Source organism: Macrobrachium rosenbergii, chromosome 22, assembly GCF_040412425.1.
Source record: "Macrobrachium rosenbergii isolate ZJJX-2024 chromosome 22, ASM4041242v1, whole genome shotgun sequence".
In the NCBI taxonomy this organism is placed as follows: Eukaryota; Metazoa; Arthropoda; class Malacostraca; order Decapoda; family Palaemonidae; genus Macrobrachium; species Macrobrachium rosenbergii.
Genome location: NC_089762.1, coordinates 20,745,193 through 20,762,146, shown reverse-complemented (window position 1 = coordinate 20,762,146; position 16,954 = coordinate 20,745,193). Strand labels below are relative to the sequence as shown.

At 37.0% G+C, this 16,954-nt stretch overlaps 1 protein-coding gene across 3 annotated transcripts in view; it reads left to right on the top strand.

The window, feature by feature from the left end:
- The window catches only part of obe (obelus), a 437,154-nt gene that overhangs the window by 219,336 nt on the left and 200,864 nt on the right, over window positions 1-16,954 (top strand). For all 3 annotated transcript variants that reach the window (XM_067124317.1, XM_067124318.1, XM_067124319.1), the window contains exons 21-24: window positions 3,129-3,265; window positions 4,566-4,739; window positions 11,066-11,291; window positions 12,425-12,566. In XM_067124317.1, coding sequence (XP_066980418.1) covers window positions 3,129-3,265; window positions 4,566-4,739; window positions 11,066-11,291; window positions 12,425-12,566 — 679 coding nt within the window. The remainder of the gene's footprint in view (window positions 1-3,128; window positions 3,266-4,565; window positions 4,740-11,065; window positions 11,292-12,424; window positions 12,567-16,954) is intronic.

Here is a 16,954-nt window from a genome sequence, read left to right as displayed (position 1 = left end):
TACAGGAGGGGGGTCTTGGGTTTGTCAGTGCCTGGAGTGGTCCCGAGGGTCCTGTACACCAGAATTCAGATACTAAGGTGCAGAGCCTGCTATTTCTAGAGGCCATCAAGCCTAGTTGTGAGCCGGATGGCTTTGGGGAAGTGCTGCAGTTTTTTCTTGCCACAGAGAGCTTACGGCTCTCGCTTAGCCTTGGTCGTAACTTATTAGTGGTGGTATGAACCATTGACTTTCACCTGCATCTGTACAGGCAATTCACTCAGGACCCAATCCAGTGTAGTGACTGCCTGTGCCCGTGACGCATTGAAAGGTCTTTATCTCGGTGTTGTCGACTGATGAAATAAGTAAATTTGAAAATAGTAAATTTTAATCTCTCTTTCTGTCAATGTCACAGTGAAACAATGGATGACACGAAGGAGGAGGCTATATTCAAAATGTTGTCGTCTTGGGGTAGTCTTTGACAACAACCTATCCCACCAGGCAACCTCCTGTGAGCCATTGTTACATGTAGGGGAATGAGATTTGGTGGCATCTTGAGTCCCTGAACAAAATTTTGGGACTGAGTCAGTGTTGGCATCGAGGATCAGTCTGGCTCTGGGGTCTACTTTAATCCTTTCAGGATGAAGTAGAGGCTGTAGCAAGATTGGTGAAGTTGACTAATGGCAGCTGTCTCTGCCAGACTGTATCCTATAGGATTCCGGTCCTTTAGGGAATAGTATTTGAACTGGCCTTCTCTCCTTTGGGACAGTGGAGGTCTAATTTAGTATTTTCCCATGAAATTTCCCAGACTTATTCTCCAGTTGGCAGTTTCATGTCACCTCTAATCACTCTTCCATTGTGGGAAAAGTGGTAAGGGAAGACAAAAAGGGGGAATGCAAGGACAGTATTCTTTCCCTGTGGCTGCCATTCGTAAGAGTGTCGGCTTCTTTTGATTTCCCATCAACTCACGGTTTTCTGGTCCATTTTCCTCTCTATATGTGTGGCTCGCAGTGGGACCTAACCCTTTGTGGGGGTTTGCAGTGCTGAAGATTGACACTAGAGGAGCAACTTCTTTCTTTTATTTAGGGGCTAAAAGGATGGGTAATTTTCAAGTACACTCATTTTAGTCATCTGGAAAACACCTCAGCTTTACTCTGGGAGGAAGATCTTTGACTTGGACTTTCAGTCACTTTCCCAAGGGCCTAACAAAGAGTTTACATGGGTGTCAACTGATACTCTTTCGTGAGAGGTATCCTGGATGTTTTCAAAGATTATTTCCTGGGAAACTTGTTTTAATGTTGGTTATAGGACTACCTGCTTTCTCAAGTTCAGTGGTGTTGAACGTGGAAATTCTTACTCTCTTTCCTGATCAGAGAGTGAATGCCTGGGTTGCTGGTTTACAACAGCAGCGAGAGTCTTCTTCTGAGGATTCTTGCATTAGCAAACTCAAGGAGGCATATCACTTTCAGGTGTCACCATTCTTTAGTTCCTTATAGGGGCAGGTTCTGACGACCTCACGTCCTCCCCTGACTTAGTCTAAAGAATTTTTGTCTTTAGGCGGCTGAGATTGATAGGATTGCAGGAACTGTTCATGGGAGTGCCAGCTAGTTTCCCCAGGGATGCCTATGTGGTCAAATGCATCTGGTGAGGGGTAGGAGACACTTCTGGACTCATTGTGGTGAGTCTCTCTTTAGTGCTGTCAACTAGAGCCTTTTGATATTAGCTCTACAGTTGGAGACAGGTAATAGGGGCATTGGTCCCTATCACATGTATGATGAAGAAGTAGCCTGAGATTCCAGGTTCTGAGCTTACATCTGGCTACAGTTTGGCACAACAGGTAGCTTTAGGGCTCATTCTTCGCCTTGCTTACTTCAGTTTAGGCATAGAGAAAAAGTTCTTTCCTGGAAGGCAGCTTTGAACCTTGTGTCTTTATTGCCATTTTGCCTTTTTTAGCACTTACAGGTAGTCCCCGGTTTATGATGGGGGTTCCGTTTTTACGCCAAGTTGTAAACCGAAAAATCGTCAAAAATCTTCAAAAATCCTAAGAAAACCTTACTTTTAATGCTTTGGGTGTATTGAAAACTATGTAACCTGCATTTTTATTGAATTTTTCATCAAAAAAGCCTCCAAATTTTTATTATTCTGCCGTTTTGGAACCATATTTCTTCCGTCGGATCAGCGTATGATGCGTTGTAACCCCGGAACATGCGTCGTAAACCAGGAAATAAATTCTGATGAGTATATTTGAAAAGCGTCATAACCTCGGAACGTCGTAAGCTGGACCCATCGCAAACCAGGGACTGCCTGTACTCAGCAGCAGGTTGCTTTCTTCTGTGCCCCTGGTGAAATCTTGGACTCCTCATGTGTTTGCTAACTCTGTGGTTCGATGTTTTAAGAGATATTACTATCTAGCTAACCTTGGATTCAGCCGCTCATATCTGGTATCTCCAGGCATTGAGAGCTCTAGCACTTCATGCCTGGATGTTTTCCAGCTTCCTCCTGGGTGAGAAGGTTCTTTCCTCACTGACCTTTGGAGTTCTTGGATACTTCTGTCCCTTGAGCAGCTGTCTACAAGACTAGAATAACCCCAGTTATTGATGTGGAGACAAGGTATGTATGGTCAGAGCTTTTTGTCAGCAGGTAGCAGTGTTTTGTTCACCTACCTTTGCTGTAAAGCTTCTTTCTGCTCTGGGTTTTTGGAAAGGCTTGGTCAATCTTCAACCAGGGTTTGATGCTAGGAGAAGATCTCTCCTTTTCAAGGGAGATCTTTCGTACTCATGAGAAACTGTAAGTCTCTTTTTCTCTGGTATTCAAACTCCAGAGCAATGCATATATGACAGCCTTAGTGGACTAGGAGTTAGGAGTGATATTTATGGAGTCATTAAACTTAACCGAGTGTGAATCATTTAGAGAAATGAAATTTCTCTTGTAACCTTTAAGTGTATCTGTTTTGGTAACTAACTGTACTTTTGTTCACTTTTATTAAAAAGATGACACTAGCAATGTTGTTTCAAATTTTGTCAGGACTCAAACAGACAGGCATAGTTTTTTATGTTAGTTAATTCATTTCTTGCTATAACAGATTTTTCACCATTTTCTTATTTTCCAAACATATAGTGTTGTAAAAGTAACATTTTGTATTGATTTTCCAGATATGGGGCGTATTGCCAGTCAGTTTTATGTCAAATATGACACGGTTGAGATTTTCAATGATTTCTTAAGTGCAATCATGAATGATGGCATGATTTTATCTGTAATATCCAAAAGCTCCGAGTTCCAGCAGATGAAGGTAACATTAAGCTCAGATTTTTGTACCTTGTAATGAAGCTGTAAAGAATTTTAGTTTTCTTCTTCCACTTGGTTATATTTGTGTAGTTTTTGGTGATCAACAAATCATTTCAAATATGTTTTGCCTAATTTTTTTAGAGTATCTCGGCATCAGTTTTTACCTGCTGTATACTGTAATAGAGGCTGACCATATAACCAGTGTTTCCAAAATCTAGGCTGTACCATAGTCACTGTGTTGAGCTCTTCCATGGTTTTAGGTTACCATTCACTTATGTATGGGTAAATTTCAATCAAATTTTCTTTCAGTTTTTAAAGTATTTATATGCATTAATTTAACTTACTTTTTATTGATAATGAATGTCCAAATATGTTCAGTGATATATAATTATATTTATTCATCCCTTCTTTATTCTGTTTCAATAAACTTAGCTCATGTATGTGTTGAACTTGTAAACTGGTTATGGCTAATATAGTGAACTAATTATTTTTAGCTGAATGATAGAGTTTAATTGTACATAATTTTGCTTACATACTTAATCAGTAGAAAATATATTAGCATTCTCGATTTTTTATAACTCACTCAGCCTCTTTAAGGGGCTTATCGTTATTATATTGTGACCCCTGGGCTTATTTAGGAGATGTTGTGAGTACTATCAGGAAGAAGTACTAACCATGTTTGCCTCATGTAGAAATAGTTTATTTATTGATATTATAATATAGTAGTATGCAGTTGCCTACATTAATAGAGTATCATTACATACATAAAGCAGAAAAAAGTACTTTTAAGTTTTCCGTACATAAAATGTACATTGTCAGTAGGTTTTTTGAATAAGACTCAATTATTAGAAGTTGTTCCTGTTAAAATCACTTGGGTTGCATGTCTGAAGATTTGCATAAATAAGAGTTAAGAGTTTGTGGGTACCTTGAAATACAGAATAAATAGAAGTTCTTCATTGCAATAAAGGTTAGTCTTGTAGGTTAATAATTAACTGTGATGTAAAATTTCAGGTTTGGTAATTAATTGCCCAGTATTTTTTTACTTGTGCTTATAAAAAATTCAAAGATTGAAATGATTTCATAGGATACTTTCAAGTTAAGAAACAAAATAATTGTAATGGTAGGCAAGACATAAATAAAGGGGTAATAGTTTTTGAAGGGTAAGAAGGGCTAATTACAAAGACCTAAGGATGAATCTGCTGGTGGAGATATTATAAGGTCACTTTATTTTAATAACCCACCAGTGGATTTCAGGATCTTTTGATGGCATTTGATAGTTTTTTTATTCAAGAGTTTCCTTCTAGGTACGTGATGAAGAAATGGCCGAATTAGATGAACTTCATGTTCAGTGTGAAGTTCCTGCAGCTGGTGGTGTTGAAAATATCCATGGGAAAGTTAATATTCTTCTGCAGTCTTATATTTCACGAATAAAGATTGACAGCTTCTCACTTGTTTCTGACATCAATTATGTAACTGACGTAAGTGTAGATTAGATTTGTTTGCATTTATTTCCATGGTAACAAAAATATAATTAATCTTTTGAAAATATTATGACTGGGATGTGTCTTCAAATCCAACCTTAATGTTGTTTTGACTAAAATTTCTCTATAGAATAATTTTTGTTAATGTATATACCTATATATATATTTTTTTCTTATGCTTGAAGGTGGGGGAGAGAAAACTTACCACACGGATGTAGCTAATCTGACTGTATCACCTCCAAGAGTAAAAATAGGAAGAACAGGGGCTGAAGGCCCTACTTTAGAGGGATTCTGGAGATAAATTCTTAGGATAACTAAATTACATGTATTTACAATACAAAAATCAGATAGCAAGGAGGAATAAGGCACGAATAATGGATGTTAACTGAGTGCTGGGGCTTTCACTTCAATGGCACGGTTCATAAGGTCGCAATTGGAATTGCCTCAGTGCAACAAACAAGCATACAGTTGTGGCAGAGGGGTCCACAGCGGCAAGCACTCCTTTCTGCAATAGAGAAAGGCATGTGCTCCCTTAATCAGTCAGTGGAAATAGCAGTGATAAGAGGCTAGTACTGAGGGCAACAGAAATCTTCTTTATGTAAAACACTACTGAATACACTGAATAAACTTGTGACACGAGTTAATATGACAGGTCAAGTCTGTAAGAATTGCACTTTGAAACGGAAATGTTTAGGAGAAGAAAAAGGCTAATTGACTGGACAACCTCAATTCCTTATTGTACAGTACCTTAATTCTGAAGAGATGGCTCCTGTAGTCGTACCAATGGAGGGACAAGGGTGGGGGATTGGCACTGGGTTAAGATACTAGGACTGAGTCATTCAGCCACAGAGGGATATTGGCTCAGAAGGAGCGGGCAGTCAAGTGATGGGACTTGCTTCACGGTGTTCTGGTCTCTCCCCGAATTCCTGCGATGGGGGCCTATTTATCAGCTCCTAGGATTACTGGCTTTTTGATTCCAGATGCATTTTGAGTATGTCCAACTTTCTCTTTGGGCGAATGCTGGGCTGCTAATCTATCCGACTTTCTCTTTTAGTGAAGGCTGGCCAGCTAATCATTGCCTCAAGCCATACAGGGGTGCAGACGCCTTTAATCAGTGCCCTGGGTCATTCAGGTGGCTGGGTGTCTTTTCCGAGGTTGGCCTAGTATCCGGAATAAGAGGTTTATGGCAGTCACGAAGCTCAAAAGAGGATTAAAAGCAGCAAGGGAAATCAGAATGAGATTGGAGGGGCAAATCTCCGTGACTGAATGTCAGTGTGTCGGCAAACAAACTTAATTAACAGAAAGTTATTAAGTTTGTTTATTATGAACTTTTATTTTATTCTTGATAGGTACGTTGCCTTGAGAGAGTTAAGTCTCATAGCATATATATATATATATATATATATATATACACACACAGACATATATACACATATATACACACATACACATATAGGATATTGAATGAATAGCACTTGCACACAACAATCACTATTATGTGTGTAATTAGCTTGCAAGTTTTTTTTTTACAGAATTGAGGCAAAAAGACCATATTAATCAAAGATAGAACAAATAAAAAATTAGGTCAGTTATGGATAATGCACGAAACAAGTAAGAAATGAAAGTAAAGTCTGTGATATATAATGTATAAAAAGTTATGTTATATATACTGTACATTACTTTGGTTGTACCATCCTTCATTGAGTTTCTTGTTTAATACCCACTGGTATAATACACATTAAGGAATTCCTCAACCACTTACAGCATCTGTAATATGAAATTATACAAATAAAAAACTATTTTTTCTATATGATATATATTACAAAATATTATAAGCAGTTATAACTAATTGTACATTAGAACTGATAAACTACAATGAAGGCATAGGGATAGTGGCAGGATTCTCAGATAAAGGTGAAGCTGGAAGACAGGCAGGTGATATGCAGCCAAAGATAAAGGTAATGGGTAATGAGGAAATGGGACTCCCTCTTGGAGTGGTAGGGCAAGCTCCCAGGAAGGAGACTTCTGAGGGGATGAATTTTCAAGAGGAAAGAAGACAGTAGGAGCTGATACATCGAGTGAAAGACTGCTTTGTACCATTTAACGCTAGGCATCATGGACATGGAAGCCTCATTTGAAGAGATCAGGGTCATGTTTGCAGGAACAACTGTAAAACTCAAACTCAAAAAGAAACAGCCCAAGGAGGGATCTGCTGAGGTCTTGGGTGTATGTAAAACATTTTTTAGCATAGAGAAACTGCTTATCAACAGACCGATTAACCCTTAAACGCTGACTTGACGTATCATACGTCGACTAAAATTGTCTGTTGGGTGCCGAGTGGACGTACCGTACGTCGACTACAAAAAATTTCAACCTTCGGTCAACTTTGACTTGACCGAAATGGTCGAAAAACGCAATTGTAAGCTAAAACTCTTACATTCTAGTAATATTCAATCATTTACCTTAATTTTGCAACAAATTGGAAGTCTCTAGCACAATATTTCGATTTATGGTGAATTTTTTAAAAAAACTTTTTCCTTACGTCCGCGCGGTAACTTGGCCGAAAATTTCAGAAATTCTTTGGTCATTTTGTCGTAATGTTTGCACCGGTTTATATTAGTCGTTACATAAAGTTTTATATATGGAAATGTGTGCAATTTCATGCAGAATACAACAGAAAATAACTCATGGTTGTAGCTTCTATCAGTTTTGAAATATTTCCATATAAATCACGATAAGTGCCAAAATTTCAACCTTCAGTCAACTTTAACTCAACCGAAATGGTCGAAAAACGCAATTGTAAGCTAAAACTCTTACATTCTAATAATATTCAGTCATGTACCTTCATTTTGCAACAAATTGGAAGTCTCTAGCACAATATTTCGATTTATGGTGAGTTTTTGAAAAAGCTTTTCCCTTACGTCCTCGCACGGTAACTCTGCCGAACGTCTCAGAAATTCTTTCGTCACCTTGTCGTAATGTTTGCACCGGTTTATATTAGTCGTTACATAAAGTTTTATATATGGAAATGTGCGCAATTTCATGTAGAATACAACAGAAAATAACTCATGGTTTTAGCTTTTATCAGTTTTGAAATATTTCCATATAAATCAACGTAAGTGCCAAAATTTCAACCTTCGGTCAACTTTAACTCGACCGAAATGGTCGAAAAACGCAATTGTAAGCTAAAACTCTTACATTCTAGTAATATTCAATCATGTACATTAATTTTGCAACATACTGGAAGTCTCTAGCACAATATTTCGATTTATGGTGAATTTTTGAAAAAAAAATTTTTTCCTTATGTCCGCGCGCTGTAACTCTGCCGAACATCTCGGAAATTCTTTCGTCACTTTGTTGTAATGTTTGCACCGTTTTATATTAGTCGTTACATAAAGTTTTATATATGAAAATGTGCACAATTTCATGTAGAATACAATGGAAAATAACTCATGGTTGTATCATTTATCAGTTTTGAAAAATTTTCATATAAATCATGATGTGCCAAAATTTCAACCTTCGGTCAACTTTAACTCGACCAAAATGATCGAAAAACGCAATTGTAAGCTAAAACTTACAACCTAGTAATATCCAATCATGTACCTTCATTTTGCAACAAACTGGAAGTCTCTAGCACAATATTTCCATTTATGGTGAATTTTTGAAAAAAACTTTTTCCTTACATTCGCGCGCTAACTCTGCCGAACATCTCAGAAATTCTTTCGTCACTTTGTCGTAATGTTTGCACCGTTTTATATTGGTCGTTACATAAAGTTTTATATATATGAAAATGTGTGCAATTTCATGTAGAATACAACAAAAAATAACTCATGGTTGTAGCTTTTATCAGTTTTGAAATATTTTCATATAAATCATGATAAATAGAACAAATTCTACTTTCGGTCAACTTTAACTCGACCGAAATAGTCGAAAACTGCAATTGTAAGCTAAAACACTTACAGTTTAGTAATATTCAATCAATTACCTTCATTTTGCAACAAACGGGAAGTCTCTAGCACAATATTTCGATTTATGGTGAATTTTAAAAAACTTTTTATGTCCCAGCGTTTATTTAATTCATGCATCATTTTGTGATAATATTTCTCTGTGTTGCTTTGATCGTTTTACAATTTGTTATATACCAAAATCATTGCAATTTAGTGTACAATACAAAGAAAAAAAATAACTTGTTAGCTTTAACCGTTTTGCTCACAGCGCTATTTGTATACAATTATATATGAAATTTTTTTTTGCGCTGTCATATATTTCAATATTTATATATGATAATGATAATTTTTTTATTTCTGATGGTTGCATACTAAACTTCAGGCAATGACAAAAAAAATGAGCCAAAAATGAACTCTTAATCTTAAAAACTAAGCATGCTGTGATTTTTTGAAAAAAACTTTTTTTCCGCTTCGGCGCTAACTCCCGAACGCCGCCAGCATACGACAGACACTTTTGTAAATAGAGGCTCGGCGTTAGAGGGTTAACAGACAATGTTGCCTCCTAATTGAGGGGTCTTTCGGATGTGGGTCTTTATCTAAAGATGGTATGAAAGAACTGTAAGCATGCTCTTCTGTGCCCTCATAAGTACATTGTGGCAAAAGGAATTCACAGTTAACAGCTACCTACACATAAAATACTCAACTATAAATGCAAGTATAATGTAAAGCACAAATATAAATTATAGACTGAGTCTGCATCAATAAACTGAAACTGCCACAATAAAGGTAGATAACATAACTCAAGTAAGAATAGTAAGAACAGAAATGGAGAACTTGGGTAATTATTACTGAAAAACTGGCAAGAAAAGCAACTACATAATACTGAAAAAATTAGTTAATGATGAATGAATTCCATGACTGTGGTTTAGAGGTAAGCTCAAACAGAAATGATGAACAGGCAGTCACCAGCAAGAAATGATGGAAAATAAACGCAAAATAAAACAAAATGAAATTCACCTATTACTCCAGAACACCATAAAATAATAGCAAGCAAAGCTATTATATAATTGATGGGTGAACGAAAATGAATGCCATGTTACACAAAGCAGAAAAGGATGCTTGTAAAAATGAAACCTTGTGGGATGATAGTAGCTGGGTCTTGGCATATACCATAGGGTCTTTATGTTTCAGTTTTTTCAAGTGTGTGTGACTACATAGAATATGACTGTCATGATTAATGAGTCTTTAATAAACAAATTTTGGAAACTAAAGCATTTTTATATAATATTCTGGCATGGACTAGTGACATAGGCAGGATCAGAGATCCTTATTACCTTTCTATCTTACTGTGGTAGAGGTCTATATGTTCTGCTCTTAATTCTTATTAACTGGTGAGCAGATCCATTGAAGCACCTGACTGAGGATAGGGTGTACAATTTTATTGTGTGTCCAGTTGCTAATGATGACAGATTGCAGAATCTCGTTGTATGGAATTAGCAACTACTCTTGAAATATAGCTTTTATCACATCAGTTTATTCTATAATTAGTACTCCTCATTCTGTTAAAAAAAGTGCCAAGTTCTCAAAGCCCTGTCACACTGCTTTATCTGCATCATCATTTCTTTTAACTCCTATGTGAGGAACAATCCAGTAGAAATAAACATTTACACTAACTTTGTCTGGCTTTTGAAAAGAATATTATATTTGCTGGAGGAGGGTAATTTTTTCAACAGGAATCTTTAAGAGCATCCATTGATGAATCAGTTTTTGAAGATAACAGTATTAATCCATACCTTCTTATTTTATCATATGAACTGGGAATGTTGCCTTTGTGATGTCTAAATGTAGGAGTTCAGTCAGTATTGATGAACAGAGGCTCTAGCTTGCACATCCAGATACCCTTTTCTTGGAATAGAAGTGTGACCTTCTTTGGGTTTCATGTGCATGAGCATTAGCTTCTCTTCCTGAGATATGTACTAACCTTGGTGACATTTTTTGGTTAAACAGCCCCCTTTTATAATACAGTATTGAAAATTTCTTTTTCAATGATTTTTCCATGTCCAACCACTCCTGAAAATCTTTGCATCATGAAACCCAGTGTAACTATGAGAGCGGGCCAAACATACCATTCAGGTTACATTTGTGTGTCAAAGACTAAAATCAGTAGTTAGGTTAAACTATATAATACTGTAATAGATCTCTATACAGAAATTATGTAAACATACTCTGCTTCAAGATTTTTAAGTGATAATGTGTTTGTTTATCTGTGTATATTTTGTTAGAGTGGCCTTATATCAGTATTGTTGTATGTATGGAACTACTACTTTATTTCTTAATTTTTTACAATATTCAATCTCATGATATTTCTTGTTTCAGAACTCTGTTCGAATCACCAGAGCCTTATTTGAGATTGTCTTGCATAGAGGATGGCCTCTGATGGCTGGTCGATTGTTGACAATAGCTAAGATGATAGAGCATCAAATGTGGCACTTTGAAACTCCAATGAAACAGTTTACACGTCTTTCTCAAGAAATCATTGATAAAATTGAAAGTAGCCGTCTGACCATAGAGAAAATAAGGGACATGGACCATAAGGAGATAGGTTTGTTTTTAAATTTTTACTGTTGGTAAATTATATTGTAGGCTCTTTTTTTGTAACGGGTGTCTCTATTTGTGGGTGTGTTTACTTACATTAGTGTGTACATACTGCACTTTTTTGGTTAACAATTACAGTTCAATAAATGTTAAGAAATATCCGGTGTAGGTGTTGAAGTAAACTGCATTGTTTGGTTACCAGTTACGATTTAAAAAATGTTAAGAAGTATCCTATACAGATGTTGCAGTGAAATGTGTAAGTAAAAAATCTGTAATTAAAAAGAATCAGGTTTACAGTGCTTAACTTGTGAATACAAGAAAGGAATCCATCTGGTAAAGTAATTTTATGAACACACAACAAACCTTTCTTTAAAATTCATGCCTAACATGAACGATATGATTGGGATTACTATCAGAGATATAGTAGAGAGTTGTGAAGATTTTTGCAATATTGTAGATTTTTAAAATATTGAAAAGGTACACTTCATAAAGTTTAAAAGTAATCTAGTATGGCAATCTAAAGGAAACTATCAAATACAATTGTAGGCTGCTCTAAATTTTGAATACAGTAATTTCAACACAGTATTTACTTGACTTAACAGCTTAGTTTTCGGAATCTGATTTTGTAGATAAATGAGGATATGAGTCCGGCTCAGTTGCTGACATATTAGTAGAGGGACTGCCATCTTAAGTAAAAAATATTTCATTTAGTTTGTTTACTTTGAGATTTTTCTAATGACATATGAAAGGTGGCACTAGTATGAGGTGTTTTTTTTTTTTGTAGATAACAAATAATTGCTTGTAAAATGTAAATAAAATCAAAACCAATAAAATTAAATGTGTGTAAATGATGGATATATATTTCTTATGGTACATCAGTCCCAAAATTGTAAAGTGCCTAAGGTACCTTGTGTGTACTTGAAGTTAAAGAGTTTTTCTTATCATGTACATATGTACAAAATTTTGAATAATATTGTATGCCATTGATATAAGTTTGTGCAGTCATTTCACACTATGATTGGTATATTAGTATAATACTGTAAAAACCATTACCATTTATATGAAAAGTTATGCATAGGATTGGTGCCAGCTGAACTAAGTGATGTATTTGTTAATACAAAACTATTACAATCTTTGCAGGCCAAATGCTTAGACATGAAAGAATGGGAAAGGAAGTGAAGTCAGCAGCATGGCAGTTTCCATTACTACATATGGAGGCTATTGTACAGCCTATTACTAGGACAGTGCTACGAGTCAAGTTGAATATTTTACCAGATTTCACGTAAGAATATTAAAGATAAAGTTTTTATAACATAAAACTCACTTTTTCATGCAGACTCATCAGCCATATTAGCCTGTATTCACATTGTCAAATTCTCTTAGATCCATATTTTTTGTCTTGAAGATGGAAGTTTATTGACCTGGAATGACAGCTTATGCATTTGTGCCTCTGACCCATTGGTAGGTTATTTTTCCACTGAAAATGTTGTGACAGAGCAAGAAATAGGAGACTAAGAAGTGGGCGCTTTGCTATATTATAAAAACTTAATTTGCTTTTTATGACAAACCCACTGACAATAATTAACCTGCATTGCTATCTAGGCAGGACATCAAGAATTTTTTTACCCCCACTTTCTTTGAAGGCCTGTGCAGTTTAGCAGAACACTTTGGGACAAAGTAGGTTAGGAACCAATTGTCCAAGGTAATCCAGTAGGGTAGTGTGATTAGTAAAGCCTTTAGAGTGAGTTAATAGATTCCACTTTGTAATGCTTCGAGGCACAAACATAAACCAACTATTTAGATTTGTCATGGAAGGGTGAACCTTGGAAATAGATATAAACATTGACTCAGATCTTGAGACAAGGTTAGCATCTCCCATTTCTGAATAGAGGTTCCCCCTCTATTTCAACATCTAATACCATTTGAGTCCTGTGCCATCAGTACATGAAAGTTCCTTGCATTAGACAATGAAGTAAAAGTCTTGTTGGCCAAAAGGGCCATAAAATTTACAGGGGATTCCAGTTTGTTCTATAATGGATTTTTTTTCTATAGTCCAAGAGACCCCCAGAGTTCAGAGAGTGATTGTTGACTCAGTCCCCAGAACTGTTTTCTTGAACTCTTGCCCTTACAGATGGAGACAGTCTCCACAACATATTGCTCCATTTTGATCTACAAGAGGCATGCTTTCAGATTCCCGGTCACAGTTCTTCTAGGATATTCGTCATTTTTTTTTTTTTATCAGGTATGATCTAGTTGATGAGCATGTGCTTTAGATTCTTCAGCCCCACTGCTCTTCACTCAGATAATGGCCTCAGTTTTGGTCAGAGCTGACAAGAGGGCCTTCAGGTTGATGGGATATCTGAACACTTGGCTGATCATGGCATCTTCATTGTCAAAACTTTGGGAATGCCTCAACTATCTCATAAACCTGTGCCAGCAAGGCGGTCTTATCATTGACGTATTGGACTTGACCCCAACAAACAGGCTGTGTATCTAGGTATAGACATTGATGCCACAACATTCAAATTTTGTCCAGTGGTAGAGAATTCGGGAGTTATGGTCCCATCCCTTCGTGCAGAATTGTGGCTGAAGCTTTTAGACCACTTTAACTGTCCAGTTAGTCCTTCCAGGTAGGTCATGCACTCTTAACCTGTTGTCATAATCAACCTTTGAAGAAGAGTTCCTTGAACATTACCTCCACCAGAGGTACCATTATTTGCAGAGGCATCTAAAGAAGGCTGGGTCCCCCACATACTAGACCTGTTAGCTTTAGAGCAGTGACCCCTCAGAGGAAATGAATAAGAACATAAATCTGGAACTTAAGGCAGTTTTTTTTTTTTTCCAATCCCCTGTGTCAGACATGATTTTGAGTATAATGTTAGACAGCTTCACCACAGTGGCTTACCTGAGAAACAAAGGAGGCACAAAGTCCCTCTCAAGATGCTGCAGAAATCTTACTATGGACAATATACTTCCAAATCACTCTGGTTTTCAGGTTGTTCCAAAGAAACACAATATTTTGGCAAACTTCATGTCAAGACAAAGTTAGGTGTAATACTCAGTGCACAGTGCAGACTGTTGTGTACCCCTACAATTGTGGTTGTTACATGTCTAAATTACAATCTACCAGTTTACTGTGGTTGTTACATGTCTAAATAACAATCTACCAGTTTACTGCCCTGCTTTGCCAGACCAGCCAGCTTGGTCAAGTGATGTATTCATGCCCCTGTGGGACAGCTTGTAGCTTTATGCATTTTCTCCCTACTCTTTGACAGGACCATTTCCAGAGAAGCTCTGGTGATCAGGAAACACCAGCTTGATTTTAGTAACTCTGCTGTGGCCTTCAAAAAGCATGGTTTATAGATTTCTTCAAGTAAACCTGCCTAGATCTATTATGGTCTGGAAGAGACTTCTATGCCACCCTACTTCTGGCAATTTCACCAGATCAGCCAGATTGGTCATGTAATGTATGCATGCCCCTGTGGGACAGCTTATAGCTTTATGCGTTTCCTCCCTACTCTTTGACAGGACCAGTTCTAGAGAAGCTCTGGTGATCAGGAATACTCTGCTGTGGCCTTCAAAAAGGATGGTTTATAGATTTCTTCAAGTAAATCTGCCTAGATCTGTTTTGGTCTGGAAGAGACTTCTATGCCACCCTACTTCTGGCAATTTCACCAGAACTTAGGTGTGCTCCACGTACATTCTAGGAGACTATCAAGCAGGGTCTTATCAGGAAAGGATCTTATGAGCCAAGTTCCCAAGGTCATTGCCAACCCTGCCAAACAGTTTACAGCCCATCTTTACAAGTCCAGTGGCATACCATCCCCATCCATGCCACTATTCCCTTGGTAGTATATGTCTTGATGTTTCTTCTAGTTTGAAGAAGGCTTTCAGTTTTTGCAGTCAGGAGGCACAGGTCAGCTGTATCACAAGTTTTCGAGACCAAGATCCTAAACTTTGACTGTTGTAATGAGCTGCGAGGATGTTCCAGAGTTCTGAGAGATGGTGCTCCCCCAGGTAGCTCATACCTCCTTTGTGGAGGTAATATATTTTCATTTTCCAGTCAAGTTACACGAACAACTGACATGTATACCTGATTCTGCGGCTAAACCTAGTTGACACTTTCAAGTGTTTAACCCTCTGGCGATCCGATGACGCGAAACTGAGTCAATAAATTTTTTGCCGTAAGTGCTCCAATGATGCGATTTCCACGCCATCTGTGAGTTATTTTCGGGGGAAATTCACAAAAAAAAAAAAAGTCATCCAAAGAAAACGAGGACTGTGCCATTGCATGGGCAGATGTTGGACCTACAAGAAAACGTAAACAGGAAACCGATAGGTATCGCACATGCACCGCAGTCCTCCCCAAACTAAAGCACTGCACGTCCTATTTTGACCGAGTTTAGCACGTCTTTAGCACTCATGTTTTTTGCTTTGTCGTCATTTATCTGTGTTTGTGAAGTGTTTTTGCTTTTCCTGTTGTTATAAAAGTGTTTCCAAGTGATTGTTGAGTATTTTGAATAATATTTCAAGTGTTTTCCAATAAGATAAATAGTGAAGAATTTACTTTTTTATATTTCTGTCTTTCAACAACATTTCTGTCTCAGCTTCAATTGCTCAATATTTTTTGGGAACACTTGTTGCTTTTACGTGGGCTGTTTATAGAAAAGTTATTCAGCTTTCCAATGCAATTTTCACTTTTTTCTTAGCATTATTCATTACCAAGTAATTACGAAAATTGTATGCATAAATATGAGCACTCGAGAACCCAGTCGAGCTGCGCAGTTCGGCCTATGGTTTATGAGTGCGTGAATAATTTTTTGTACGCCTGTTTGTGCATCTGTAAGTAACTTCAGTGTGCATGGAGTATATATCATTCAAACGGCCATTCTTTGTACTTTATCATGCTGAATGGCAAAATGTAAAAATATCAATGTTTCTATATAAAAATTCTTAGCGAACAATTGACTTTACATGAAAAAAACAAAACGTACGTCTTTGAGCTTCAGTTGCTCAATTATTTACTGGGAACACCTATTGATTTTAGTTAATATATATACAGGCGGTCCCCGGTTTACGACGGGGGTTCCGTTCTTGCGCCGCGTCGTAACCCGAAAATCGTCGTATGCTGGAAAATCGTCGAAAATCGTCAAAAATCATAAGAAAACCTTACTTTTAATGCTCTGGATGCATTGAAAACGACGTAAACTGCATTATTATTGAGTTTTACATCAAAAAAACCTTAAAATTATGATTATTCTGCCATTTTGGGGCCATATTTCTTCCGTCGGATCGGTGTACGACGCGTCGTAACCCCGGAACATACGTCGTAAGCCGGGAAATAATTTCTGATGAATATATTTGAAAAGCGTCGTAACCTCGGAACGTCGTAAGCCGGAACCGTCGTAAACCGGGGACTGCCTGTATATTAAATTTATTCAGCTTTCCATCGCAGTTTTAACTTTTTTTCTAGCATTATTTATTACCGAGTAATTACGAAAAATGTCAGCATATATGTATATGCGTTGAACACCATAGTTCGGCCTGAATTTATGGATAATTTTTTGTATGCCTGTTTGTGCATCTGTAAATAACTTCAGTGTGCATGTATTATATATCATTCAAATGGCCATTCTTTGTACTTCATTCAAATGGCCATTCTTTGTACTT